The sequence below is a fragment of the Myotis daubentonii genome, chromosome 13, assembly GCF_963259705.1.
Source record: "Myotis daubentonii chromosome 13, mMyoDau2.1, whole genome shotgun sequence".
NCBI lineage: Eukaryota > Metazoa > Chordata > Mammalia > Chiroptera > Vespertilionidae > Myotis > Myotis daubentonii.
Genome location: NC_081852.1, coordinates 27,114,699 through 27,129,704, shown reverse-complemented (window position 1 = coordinate 27,129,704; position 15,006 = coordinate 27,114,699). Strand labels below are relative to the sequence as shown.

Sequence of the window (15,006 nt, the reverse complement as noted above, 5' to 3'; positions counted from 1 at the left end):
ATTCTTTTTTTTTTTTTTTTTTTTTTTATTGCTTAAAGTATTACAAAGGGTATTACATATGTATCCATTTTATCCCCCCGCCCTAGACAGTCCCCTAGCCTCCCCTATCACCCAGTGTCTTATGTCCATTGGTTATGCTTATATGCATGCATACAAGTCCTTTAGTTGATCTCTTACCCCACTACCTCCTGCCCCCCAACCCTCCCCGGCCTTCCCGCTGCAGTTTGACAATCTGTTTGAGGCAGCTCTGCCTCTGTATCTATTATTGTTCAAAAGTTTATAATGGTCTCTATTGTCCATGAATGAGTGAGATCATGTGGTATTTTTCCTTTATTGACTGGCTTATTTCACTTAGCATAATGCTTTCCAGTTCCATCCATGACGTTGCAAATGGTAAGAGTTCCTTCCTTTTTACAGCAGCATAGTATTCCATCGTGTAGATGTACCACAGTTTTCTAATCCATTCATCTACTGATGGGCACTTAGGCTGTTTCCAGATCTTAGCTATGGTGAATTGTGCTGCTATGAACATAGGGGTGCATATATCCTTTCTGATTGGTGTTTCTGGTTTCTTGGGATATATTCCTAGAAGTAGGATCACAGGGTCAAATGGGAGTTCCATTTTCAGTTTTTTAAGGAAACTCCATACTGTCTTCCATAGTGGCTGCACCAGTCTGCATTCCCACCAGCAGTGCACAAGTGTTCCTTTTTCTCCACAACCTCTCCAGCACTTGTCGTTTGTTAATTTGTTGATGATAGCCAGTCTGACAGGTGTGAGATGGTACCTCATTGCTGTTTTGATTTGCATCTCTAGGATGATTAGTGACTTTGAGCATGTTTTCATATGTCTCTTGGCTTTCTGAATGTCCTCTTTTGAAAGGTGTCTATTTAGGTCCTTTGCCCATTTTTTGATTGGATTGTTTATCTTCCTTTTGTTAAGTTGTATGAGTTCCCTATAAATTTTGGAGATTAGGCCTTTATCAGATATGTCATTGGCAAATATGTTTTCCCACACAGTGGGTTTTCTCGTTGTTTTGTTGATGGTTTCTTTTGCTGTGCAGAAGCTTTTTATTTTGATGTAGTCCCATTTGTTCATTTTTTCTTTAGTTTCAAGTGCCCTAGGAGCTGTATCAGTGAAGAAATTGCTTCGGCATATGTCTGAAATTTTCTTGCCTTTGGATTCTTCTAGAATTTTTATGGTATCCTGTCGTACATTTAAGTCCTTTATCCATTTTGAGTTTATTTTTGTATATGGTGTAAGTTGGTGGTCTTAGGACACTAATTCTTGAGGACTCTACCCTCATGACCTCATCACCTCCCAATAGCTCCACCTCCTAATACACATTTGGGATTAAGATTTTAACATGAATTTTGGGGGGACCCAAACATTCAGTCTATTGTAACTGTCATTGTGGTAATGGATTAGAAGAAAGAAATGGATGTGTGAGCCGTAACAGGTTTATATATAGGGAAAGAAGAAGACACTAACCTTAACTTTCAAAATGAGTGACTAGCATTGTGCATATAACAAATCCAGGATTGTTCTTTGGTTTCTGAAAAGTTTCTATATATGGAAAATATAGGAATGCAAAATTTAAAAAACTGATACAGATTAAATGTGGTCTACCATATTATTTATATAATAATTAAATAGCTAATAGTCTCCAAAAGAAGGATTATAGATAAGATCTTCTACTTTCCTTTAGTTAAGAGAAATATATCCTGTTTTTCAGATCCCTCTATTACATTATATCATGCCCAGAGATGTGTTATTCTTTTGGTTCTTGTATCCCAGGACTGCTGATACAGTGATGTGTGGAGCTCAAACATGAAACCTGTTGAAAATTAAACCATTGTCTTCTGCATTTGACCCAACATACTATATATATATATATAGAAATGTGTATATATGAGATATACAAAATTATTCAGAGTTACAAATAATTTTACTTTATTATTTCATAAGTATTTTTATTATTGGCAGGTTCGCTGGATGATGTACTGGATTGTTTTTGCTCTCTACACTGTGATTGAAACAGTAGCAGATCAGACAGTTGCTTGGTAAGTTCTAGTATTGAGAAAGGACCAGACTATAGGCAGGGGTGGTCAAACTTTTTGACTGGAGGGCCACAATGGGTTCTTAAACTGGACTGGAGGGCCGGAACAAAAGCATGGATGGAGTGTTTGTGTGAACTAATATAAATTCAAAGTAAACATCATTATATAAAAGGGTACGTGGTCTTTTTTTTCAATAGTTTTATTCATTTCAAACGGGCCGGATCCGGCCCGCGGGCCGTAGTTTGCCCACGGCTGCTATAGAGTTATCAGGTGTCCTGAATTCTTATCCTGCTTTTGCTATTAACTAAGTGAATTTGATCAAGTTACCTAATTATCCAGTGTCTCGTTTTCTTGATCTGGTTTCCTCATAAGAACATTACTTCCTTACAGTCTCTCTGGAATAAAGGCAGCTCATTCTTCTCCCCAGGCCACTCCCTGCCCATCCCCCACACATCTCCCAGGATCTGGAATAGAGAAATTGGTTCTCATTCTTTTTTTCCACACTGAGGTCTTCAGGCTATTTTTCTTTATCACTTCCTAAAAGACTCCTCTTTTGACACCCACAGCAGTCCCACCCCATCCTTAAAACTCTCATCTACATTCAAATTGGATGGCATCCATGGGGACACCCATTGACCTCCAACTCTGTTCCAAACCTCTGAGATAAAATTATAAACCTCTGATATAAAGCATGTTTATATCCTCAAGGATTTAACATTTTACTGAGGAGCAAATACTTAATGCAGTGGTTCTCAACCTTCTGGCCCTTTAAATACAGTTCCTCATGTTGTGACCCAACCATAAAATTATTTTCGTTGCTACTTCATAACTGTAATGTTGCTACTGTTATGAATCGTCATGTAAATATCTGATATGCAGGATGGTCTTAGGCAACCCGTGTTAAAGGGTCATTCAACCGCCAAAGGGGTCGCGACCCACAGTTTGAGAACCGCTGACTTAATGGGACAACTTGAATCTCCTTGTGCTGTATTTCAGTAGTGCGTTTCTACCTAAACCTTGCCATCACGTGGAAAAGTCCTCCTTTCAGAATCTGTAAACTTACTACCTTGCCAGTATCTTAAGCTGCCCTTGCTGCACTCATCTTCAGCCTAAATAAGCCCAATTGTCTTTAGTTCTTTCCCAGGCTACTAAATGAGCTGAAAAAATCAATCAGTTGCTCATATAGGTATCAATTTGAACTTCCCTACTTCTTTTATTTGATTTTGGTCAGTTGCTACTTCCAATTCCCTCTTATATCTGTTTCAGACATTTACTTTTCTCTCCTTAAACTGTCTTTCTGACTTTGCTATTCTCATCATATTCTCACAGCACATTAGGTCACATTGGATTGCTAGGAAAAAATTGAAGTCATCAGACTTAAATGTTCTTAGCATCCTGCCCTTATTTATGAATTTCTCTGTACTACATCTCATCCATCTTTCTCTTCCTTTTTCTGTCCCATAGCTCATTCATTTCCCTGGTATGTTTTTGGTATAGGGGTTTGGGAGAGGGTTTTCTGTTTGTTTGTTTTTCAATGTCCGAACACAGATTCCAAATCATAGTAGGCCTCTTGAGTCTCAAAGTTCTTTTTGTAAAGACTTCTCATTGTGCCGAAATCGGTTTGGCTCAGTGGATAGAGCGTCGGCCTGCGGACTGAAGGGTCCCAGGTTCGATTCCGGTCAAGGGCATGTACCTGGGTTGCGGGCACATCCCCAGTGGGAGATGTGCAGGAGGCAGCTGGTCGATGTTTCTCTCTCATCGATGTTTCTGGCTCTCTATCTCTCTCCCTTCCTCTCTGTAAAAAATCAATAAAATATATTTTTAAAAAAAAAGACTTCTCATTGTTTTATGATTGCAAATATAGCATATATTATTAAAAAACTGGCCCTGGCCAGGTGGTTCACTTGGTTGGAGCTTCATATACCAAAGGGCTGCTGGCTCAATTCCCAGTCAGGGCACATGCCTAGGCTGCTGGCTTGATCCCTGGTCAGGGCACATACAGGAAGCAACCAAGTGGTGTTTCTCTCTCTCTCTCTCTCTCTCTCTCTCTCTCTTTTTCTCTCTCTTTCAAAAAAAAACCAACCTCCTCAGGTGTGGAATAAAAAAAAAACAAAGAACAACGTAGGGAGCATTTACCACAAACAGTGAAAACCAGAAATTCCTCTGTGATTGCAGCGTCGCCGAGACCTGCTGCTGGCATTCCTCACTGCCCGATACCCATCTGCCTCCTCAGAAGAGTCCAGGTTTCCAGTCATCGTGTGTCTTCATGACCGCAGGATGTTGATTCCCTCATGCTGTATTAGTTAACTTGCTGTGGCAGCAAATAACCCTAAAAGCATAAGTTAGAAAAACAAACATTTATTTCTTGTTCAAACTACATGAGGGCAGATGGTGGCTGCCGCTTTGCTGGGCTTGACTATTTCAAGCGTCTCTTCTTTATGGGACAGGCTGAAGAAGCACTTGTCACAGCAGAAGGCAAACATTTAAAGCAAGAGGGCGGGGGTGTTGGGGTGAGGGAGTCAAAGGGCATCTAAAGCTTCTCCTTGCATGTGACTTGTCACACTCATTCTGTTTGCAAAAGCAGGTCACATGGTTAAGCCCACTGTCACTGCTTGGGAAGTGTACTCAGCCTACTGGGAAGACATTGCAAAGTCTCATGAAAGGGGCATGGGCCAGATCTAACCCTAACTCTCAGTCTACCACAGTGGTAATTCCGTTTCTTTCGCAAGTGAACAATTTAGGTCTGCAAAGTGCTGGAATTCTGGCCAAATGAGATAGGAGGGGAAGTTTCCTGGGAGTCCTGAGAATGAGATGTGTGTATGGGCTAACATTGTGCTCGTGTGGCCTATAAATGTAAGTCCTTACGGTTGGAGGTGTATCAGGAACTGCCACGGCTGTTGGGCACTGCAGACAGAATGGGGCTACCTCACTGCCTGGTTAAATGCTGTCAGTGCCCTCTGGGCTGCCACACTCGGTTGGCAGCTTCCCTGTGCGCAATGCTTACACTGAAGAATCTTTACTGGAAGGTGTGAATCTCTGTGGGGATCAGGTTGCTCTTCCCTCAACTGATATCTATATTTAACTAAATTAGTTTGTCATTCAAACGCAGGTGTTTCTTCAATCTCTCACTTTTATGTATGAAAATTTAACATAGAGACTGAACTTTTTAGTAAGTTTTTTGTTACTTGTTCATTGTCTGGAGTTTCTTATCATTGGCTTTTTATTTTTCCTTCAAATTTTTTCTTGTTAGGTTTCCCCTGTACTATGAACTTAAGATTGCTTTTGTCATATGGCTGCTCTCTCCCTATACCAAAGGAGCAAGTTTAATATATAGAAAATTCCTTCATCCACTTCTTTCTTCAAAGGAAAGGGTAAGGTATTTAAATTATTGTCATCAATCATTTGTTAGAAATATATATCACCAAATGCTTTATGCTGTAAAAATTGTGAAATGATTATATTATGGGGGAGTCCTATTTTTTTGCTTCTGGACACTATACTTAAATATAATTAATATCTATGTGGTTGGGTTTTTTTTCCTCCCAGGAGATTGATGATTATATTGTACAAGCAAAAGAACGAGGCTACGAGACAATGGTAAACTTTGGACGGCAAGGTTTAAACTTGGCAGCTACTGCTGCGGTCACTGCAGCAGTGAAGGTAATTTCTTATTTACAGTGCTTATCCAAAGCACAGTAAGTCAACGGATAAAGTAGGGCGGCTCTTTATTTCAGATCGGTATGAAATGTTGGCAGAATTTTGCTTCTCTGTTTATTTTTTTAATACTGGGAAAAACAAGTATGTCATGTTATAAGCATTTTTACACATTTTGTGTTACTAAATATTTTGAAACTCTTAATCGATCACAAAATGAGAGCTAGTTAATAAATAAACCAGAAAATGTCATTTTGTCATAACTTTCCTACTTTATAAACTTAAAATAGTTTGAGTAAATCACCTTTAGTGAAGATGACCGTTCTTTCTTTCCTTGTCTTTGGCATTCTCTCTCTCGGTGGCAATATCTTGATAGGATTTCTGGCTTACTTCTGCACCCCTACTTCAACCAATTTGAGGTAACTGATTATTCAAAATAAGGCATGGAAAACTTGAGATTTTACTTAGCCACTACTAATGTCATGTGTTGTGTTTTGCAAGCCAAGTTATCAAATGAATGCCCTCTGTGAAAACTTGCATTATGGCTTTTGGATTCCTTTGCATGTAGTAATTAGTGTGGTTTATTTTAAATGTGATAGTATAATTGATTTTGGTGTGCAGTGTATGGAGAGAAAACGGGCTTCAAATCCCAAAAGTGCTGAGTGTGACTCTCTGAATAACCGTCAGCAATTTTCTTAACTTCTGTGTTCCTTAGTGGCCTCATGTATAAAACGGGGATAATATACCCATCGGTGAGGGCATGTATAAAAGCACAGTGCTTATCAAAATATAGTAGAACCCAATAAACAGAAATATCATGAATCTATCAAAATTCCAGGGAAAATTTGATTTTGTTGCTATTTAGTTAAATTGAGACTAAATAGTATTCTAGCTTTTGAGTTCGGCTTTTTCAACTTAGTTATTTTGAACTAAAACGTCAATGCTATGGAAATAAATATTCTAGTTAATTGGTGGTTTTATATAATAGCAATGGTGAAGGGATATAAAATGTCCATGGGCCTTCTTTTTTCAGGGTGATCTTTGGCTGAAGTATCACAATTGATAGGATTAACAGGATAAAAAGTTGACATTATATACTAGAAGTGTTACATTGATAATTAAGTGGAAAGATCCTATCTAATAATAGACAAACATGGTAATTGACCATACCTTCACTATGCCTCCCATTGGCTAATCAGCATGATATGCAAATTAACCGCCAACAAAGATGGCGGCTGATTTGCGTACTGCAGGCAAGGCGGGACAGCGCCATCCTGCCTGCCCTGCCGCCATCCGGGCCTGCCATCTGCGACCCGGGGCGGCAGGTGTCCGTGTACGACCCGACTCGGGGCAGCCGGGCAGTGCAGCAGCCATTGGCCAGCCCGCCCGGCCACCATCCGGGCATCCCGTGTGCGATCCGACCTGGGGCGGTCGGGCGGGGCAGCAGCGATTGGCCGGCCTGCCCGGGTGTCCCGTGTGCGAACTGATCCAGGGCGGCGCCCCAACCCCTGGATAGGCCCTGCCGTGTGTGTGACCCGGGGCGGCACCCCAACCCCCGAATCGGCCCTGCCATGTGTGTGACCCGGGGAGGCGGGGCAGGCACCAAGGGATCGGGCCTGCCATCTGCCACCCGGGGAGTGGGTCTAAGCCAGCAGGTGGTTATTTCCCGAGGGGTCCCAGACAGTGAGGGGGCACAAGTTGGCCTGAGGGACACTCCCCCACCCCCCTCCCCCGCAGGTGCACAAATTTTTGTGCACCGGGCCTCTAGTTAACAATATAACACTATACATGTAAGACAAGTCTTATTAATTATTATCTATCAGCACTTTAGTACAGTTACCCTATTATTGGCTTCTGAAGGTTTTTTATTAGTAGAGATATAAGCAAATACCAAAATAGCAATATTTCCAGCTTATTTAAGGATTATTTTTTCTTGTAGAAGAAGTACATTTGCTTTTTATATCTTGCTTAATGAAAATGCATTCCTGGTTCCCATGTCTAATAAAAAAGGTCATCCAGGAGTCCCACCACTCAACAACTAGGAATTGCATAGTCAAAATAAGTGTTATCTCACAGAAATGCCTCTCTGTAGAATCATATACCTATATTTCTGTCTTTTTTGTGATTCATTGTTTGTTTTTATTTATATATATAAACCTTAAAAACATCTCCCTTCAAAAGCAGGAAACAGCATAAAATCATCTAAGTGACCACTTAGATAAACACTTATTCCATAATTTGAATTCATTATGGAACTTTCCCTTTTTGTTTGTGATTTCATGATCCTTTTGTTATCAAGATCGCTGTCTGTGAGGTGGCCCTTGCCATTCTCAGTGTGAGCACAGGAAGGTTGGCTTCAACCATCCTGGATTTATTCATTAGAAATACTCATTAAACATGCTGAACATAACATCACAGTAACACTATTTGCCTCAAGTTGTACTGTGCCTATTTTAAAGTAGGTGAAATTAATTTCATCTCTGGAGATGTCAAAGAAAGACACCATGATGGAAGAATTACTGAACCAGACAATTCATTCAGAGGAATAAATTGAAACTGAAATAGGAAAATAGGTCAAGTTTGAGGAGAAACTGCAAGAAAGCCAGGAGTTAGGTTTGAGAATTGTTTAAAAATTTTACAACATATAGTTTCTTAAAATATATCTTTTAGGCTAAAAATATTTGGACTCTTGGTGTGACCTTTAAATATTGGTAATGCCCCTGACTAGGTTTCCTCGGTTAAACCACTTGAGCCTGTTAGAGATTAAAATAGGAATCTAACAGAGCATTTATTACACTGTAAAGCAATTTTCTGAAAATGTTACTCAGTTCTATGACCTCATTACCAGGCATCTGTTCACAAGGTCAATGCACGAGTTTATTTTGGCTGAGCAAAGCATAAACATATGAAGGACCTTCAAGGATTTTGCTGAGGGTGTTCAGTATTCCGTAGATTTTCACATGAAAAATGCAGGTGGCTTTTGTACAGATGAACAGCACTACTGCCGGATGAAGGACAAGTTAATAAGACTGTTAGTCACATTAACCATCTCTTAGAATTTTCTCTGGCAGCCTTTGGTAAATTATTTAGCAGATATTATTTTCAAAAAATCGATAATCACAGAAATTAGAGCCTTACAGGTAAATTTGATGATCTCTAATTGACTTCAAGTGTTCAGGATTAGGTCAGAGATCCTGACATCTTGCTGTCTGTTTTAGTGGCTTTCCGTTTGTGAAAAGATTTGAGGATATTCAGCTGCTCATTAGCGATTTTTAAAAGAAGGCAGTTGTTCAGACAATGGGAAAAAGTGGCCATGCTATTTCCCTATTGTCTAGGAACCAGAATGGTATAATGAACATGGAATTCCATAGCAGTCAACTCATCTGCCATTTTCAGCTCTGATGCTGCCACAAATCAGCCATGAGATTTTTGGGCAAATCATCTGCACTCATCTCTTTCAGTATAAATTTTCTTACCTGTAAAAACAGAGGGGTGAAACTTGACTTCTAAAATCTCTTAGATCTCTAAGAGTGTTCCTCAAAGGGGTTGATTTTGCCTTCCAAGGGACATCTGGCAATGTCTGGAGACATTTTGGGTTGTCACAACTGAGGGAGAGGATGCTACTCCTAGCATCCAAGAGGTAGAGATCAGGGAGGCTACTTCATATCTTACACTGCACAGGAAAGTTTCCTTACAACAAAAAATTATCCAACCCAAAGTAGCAATAGTGTTGAAGTTGAGAAAGTATGATGAGTCCGATAAAGCTAAAAGGATATTTAAATAGGTATAGGTAGTTTTGGTGGTAGATTACAAACAATTTTTCTTTTGTATCTTTTTCTCTGTTATAAATGTTCTTTGATAAATATGTTTTTTCACCTTAAAACCACTAAAATACATTATTCACTTAATGCAAATACAGTCAGTTCTATTTTAGACTTGATCAGATTAATTGATGAATGTCCATAGGGAAAAGAGATTTCCCTAAAACCTGGCAACTTGCCTTCTCTGCATTACAGTGTAGTATGTCAAGGATAACAGAAATGGAGCTTACTGGCCATTCATTGTTGAACAGTATGGTAAGAATTGTTCTGTAAAAGATTGTTGTAAGCTTATAAACATTATTGAAATTTTTTAAAAATATATTTTATTGATTTTTTTACAGAGAGGAAGGGAGAGGGATAGAGAGTTAGAAACATCGATGAGCGAGAAACATCGATCAGCTGCCTCCTGCACGCCCCCTACTGGGAATGTGCCCATAACCAAGGGACATGCCCTTGACCGGAATCGAACCTGGGACCCTTTAGTCCACAGGCCGACGCGCTATCCACTGAGCCAAACCCGTTAGGGCAACATTATTGAAATTTTTATTATGCATCTCATTACAATTAAAACTTCACTTATACCATCTATGACTAATTTTGCAATATTAAAGAAATTGTTGGAAAAAAAAGGGAAAAATCACTCATCCCATCTGCCTAAACATTATCCTGTTTATTTTTTGCATATTTTCCCTACTTATAACCACACTTCATACTTATAATCATACTATGCACATGATTTTGAAATCTGAGGTAGAAGGGACGTATTCCCACTTATTTTATTACAAACATAATTTCTTTCTTAATAGACTTTTTGTGCTAAAGACATAAAAATTAGAGGGAGCCCTGACCGGTTTGGCTCAGTGGATAGAGCGTCGGCCTGCGAACTGAAGGGTCCCAGGTTCGATTCTGGTCAAGGGCATGTACCTTGGTTGCGGGCACATCCCTAGTAGGAGGTGCTAACTCTCTATCCCTCTCCCTTCCTCTCTGTAAAAAATCAATAAAATATATTTAAAAAAAATTAGAGGGAATAGGTCTACATCTAAGTGTGATTATTTTATAATTAGAGTTTTCCCTGGATGCTACAATTTATATAATATTTTCTGAGTTCACAATACTGCATTAATTTTCTCTTTCCATATTAACTCTATTCTGGGCCCATTAGAAAATATACAGTGGTAAAATAAGATTCCGAAATGATAATGGCTGTTGAAGTGTTGGGAGTCCTCAAAGGTAGTGTACAAGCCTCTATTTGCTTTTCCTGGCCTTTCTTGAAACCTTGAAGAGATTGATAATAATTAGGGCTGTAGGGTTGGTTACTCGAGCTACATTAAAATCTTTGCTGTAAGTAGATTACCCAGATACCTCAGGGTTGGTCCTTGCTCACGTTTAATTTAAACCTGAAACAAACCTCTGATGGATGGTATAGTCTACCCATGTAGATACCCATGGCAATACTTGTAGTTTGCGTTTAATCTCTGTATAAAAACACCAGTGTTTATGTTTAAACAAGCCCCTATCTTTAGAGAACTCAAACAATCAAGAGTAATAAAAAAAATAAAATAAAAAACCCTGGATGGGTGCTCAGTTGGTTAGAGTGTCCTCCTGATATGCCAAGGTTGCAGGTTCGATCCCCGGTCAGAGCACATACAACAATCAACCAATGAATGCATAAATAAGTGGAACAACAAATACATGTTCTCTCTCTCTCTCTCTCTCTCTCTATCTCTCTCTTCTTCTCTCCCTCCCTCCCTACCTCCCTCCCTCCCTCTAGCCTTTTTGTTTTTAAGAATAATGAAAAAGAAGAGGCATAAAAAGAATAGTTTAATTATTACCTGCTCAGTATGTCAGTATCAGTACCATATCAGGTACTTTAGGAAAATTGAAGAAGCCTAAGGTTTATTCATCTTATCTAGTTTCTTAAAATCTTGTTTTGGAGGCAAAATATATACAGCACAACAGAACTAACAATAATGTGTGGGTTCATTTGTGATTGGTAATTAGCTGATTATACTAATTACTTATACTAAGTGATTAGTTGATTGTACCCAAAGATACCAAAGTGTGTGGACGATCTAAAGCTAGACTGACTCAGTGGCACTTTGACTCATTTGCATTCTGAGAAGTACTTTCCTGAGTAGGAGGGCTTGTTTGGGCATTACACCCAGCCTTGGAAATTGCACCTGAGTCGAGTAGAGGGTAACATGGATGTGTATGACCTTTATCATTTGTTTGGCAGTAGGTAAAAAGTCAAGAATTTCTAAGAGAGGGCACTGAAATACAAAGACAAAATAAAGACATTGATAGTTCTGAGAAAACCAGGCATCTGTTTCAGAGAGCACTGGTCACTTCCTTTTATTTATTTTTATTTTTTTAAATATATTTTTATTGATATTTTACAGAGAGGAAGGGAGAAGGATAGAGAGTTAGAAACATCGATGAGAGAGAAACATTGATCAGCTGCCTCCTGCACACCTCCTACTGGGGATGTGCCTGCAACCAAGGTACATGCCCTTGACCGGAATCGAACCTGGGACCTTTCAGTCCGCAGGCCAACGCTCTATCCACTGAGCCAAACCAGTTAAGGCGGTCACTTCCTTTTAGTATCTGTCTGAAATCTTCAGTCACCGATATCTGAAGTAAGTAACTGATATCTGATAAGGAGGAAGAAATAATAATGAATTAAACCATGCCAAGAATGTTTTAAAAAATGTGTGGAACCCAGTTACTTTTGTTGAAGATATAGACCCTGTAATCAATTAATTTCAAACTCAAAATAATATGGTAGAACTGCAAAACTTAAGTGGGGTAAGGCATTTGATTTTAACATAATATATCACAAACTCAGAGTAGCTGAATCAAGACCATTTCCTTCAGGATAAAATACATGTTAGCAGTAACGTTCAAATGTTCATAGTGCCATACCCAGGCTTTGAAATTTAGAGATAAACCATTATGGACAAATTTCTGTGGTAACTTTATAACTAGAGGCAGTCATAAATTGACATGTGTGAGAAGGAGAAAGAAGTGTAAAAATCCACCAAAAGAATATTTTTAATTCAGCTATACATAAGAAATGAGTCATCTATGTGCTATGCAAATTTTCAAAATGAGTAAATTTAGAAATCTTTTTTTCTCTTTCCAAAGCTTTATACTTTAAGGGGAAATCTAGTTATGTCTGAAAGGTTCAGAAATGCCCTTTCCGAGCTGTGCAATGATGTAATTGAACTTTCTGCAGCGGCGGAAATGTCCTGCATCTGCATTATCAAATACAGCAGCCACTAGCTACATGTGGCTGGCGGCTGAGCCTGTGAAATGTGCAATTAAGAGCCTAGATTTTTAGTTTATTTAATTTTAGTTTATTTAAATTTAAATATCCACATGTTCAGTGTCTACCATATTGTTAACCTGACAAAGTCAAATTTCATAGTAGTAGATATGCCTTGCCAGAGAGTGAATTCATTAACTGAATGTCATTTTGTATCCAAGATTTTTAGGCTCTTAAATTTTTTTTTATCCTGTTCTGGGTAGAGACATTACCACTCCTGACGTAGTTTAGCTTACAATAGTACCGCTCTTACTTTAAAAATTTCTTCTGAATCATAAGCATAAGCCCCAAATGATAGTTGTAAGAGAGAGCAAAATTATGGGTGCTGTTTACTCTGAGGGTAAGCTCTATATGTTTTTTACACTTTAAAATTAAAATATAAAGGTGACATGTTTGGAATGGAATCTGCTGATATCTACAGTTCACTTTGAAGTGCATTAAAAATTGTTGGATGGATAGATAAATGATAGATATGGGATAAAGAAAATAAAGCAAAATGCAAATGATATATGGGTGTTCACTCTATAATAATTTCAACTTTTCTGAAAGATTCATGATAAAATGAATAAGCTTCATGATCAAGTGTTGGGGGACATGTCCCGTGTAAGCATATTAAACATTTTGAACTGTACTTTCCTTTCTGGGATCTGTCGCTTCTCTGTTCCATAGAGCCAAGGAGCGATCACTGAGCGACTGCGGAGTTTCAGCATGCACGACCTGACAGCCATCCCCGGGGAGGAGCACGTGAGGCAGAGACCACTCCAGCCTCCGCCAGAGACAAAAAAGAAAAGTAAGGCCGCCTCCAGTGACTCGGCAGGTGCGCTTCTTTGCTTTAATATATCATCCTTTCACAGTTTGGTTTTGAGTCAAGATGGGTAGTAAGACAATCCCTGGTAGCTCTGAATCGGGGTAGACAAAATTTCCTTTTAAGCTTATATTTTTGAGCTTTACCCTTAACTGTAGTTAGTGCATGCCTTTTGTTGACTCTGGAGATGATCCAACGAAGAAAGTAGTGGTAGCCTTTTGTGCTGCCATGAATGTTTAGAAGCTCTGGGAGTGGTTACCCCCACTTCCCCGCCATCAGTACTAGTTCTGACCTGTGATCAATACTCTTTCTCCTTAAACCATAGTGACATCTAAGGAGTTTCATAGTTAAACATTCTTTACTGTAAGTACTCCGAACAAATAAGGATATTGACTCACAAGATAAAAGGTTTTAAGTGGGTGACAAAAGATGACTCAATTTGAAAATAGGATTACTCCAATGGAAAATGTGTTGAAATTACATGTATTTCTAGTTCAAGAACTAACTTGTAGGCATATTCTAATGTAAGTCATGAGCATGTCAAAGTTGACATATCGAAAACTTTACCAAAAAATGTTATATTACACATAAATAAAAAGACATAGTTCCTTAGTCATTTTGTCACATATAAGAAAGTTTTAGTTCAAGGCTCAGCTGAAAACTAAGATCTTCAGGACCACTTATCAATGTATTATTAAGTCCATAAGGTACAGGGCTACTTGATGATCTTGTTTTTTTAGGAGATTTCTTTTGAGGAAGATTAAAAATCATCCTTTATAATTGAAACCAATTTGGCTCTGGCCAGTTGGTTAGATCATCGTTCCAATATGCCAAGATTGTGGGTTCAATCACCGGTCAGGGCACATACAAGAATCAACCTAGTACAAAAATAAGTAGAACAACAAATGGATGTTTCTCTCTCTCTCTCTCTTTCTCTCTCTCTCTCTCTCTCTCTCCTCTGCTTTCCCCCCTCATTCTCGCTCCCTTCCTTTCTCTAAAATTATAAATATTTTAAACTGGTTTGAAAAATAAAATAACTGTCTCTTCTTATAGAGGAAAATAGTGAACTTTCTTCTGAGTTCTTAGAATGAATAACTTTACAAAGTTGGTGACTAATATCTGAGAGATAGGCTTGGTCATTGATTAAGGTTATAATATCTTTAAGAGTAAGGAACCATTGAACTTTGAACCATCATTCTTAATACATAAATAATGTAAAAGTAGTTTCTAATATAAGCTTTTTCTTAATATGCCCCTAAAAATTAGGTATGCTGATCTTTTTGTTGTTGTTAATCCTCACCCAAGGATATTTTCCCATTGATTTCTAGAGAGAGGGAAAGACA

At 38.7% G+C, this 15,006-nt stretch overlaps 1 protein-coding gene across 2 annotated transcripts in view; it reads left to right on the top strand.

The window, feature by feature from the left end:
• The window catches only part of REEP3 (receptor accessory protein 3), an 84,725-nt gene that overhangs the window by 56,648 nt on the left and 13,071 nt on the right, over window positions 1-15,006 (top strand). Inside the window, exons 3-6 of one of the 2 annotated variants that reach the window (XM_059662596.1) lie at window positions 1,985-2,061; window positions 5,309-5,429; window positions 5,605-5,718; window positions 13,528-13,663. In XM_059662596.1, coding sequence (XP_059518579.1) covers window positions 1,985-2,061; window positions 5,309-5,429; window positions 5,605-5,718; window positions 13,528-13,663 — 448 coding nt within the window. Of the gene's footprint in view, window positions 1-1,984; window positions 2,062-5,308; window positions 5,430-5,604; window positions 5,719-13,527; window positions 13,676-15,006 lie in introns of both variants that reach the window. The other variant, XM_059662595.1, reaches the window with a different exon arrangement.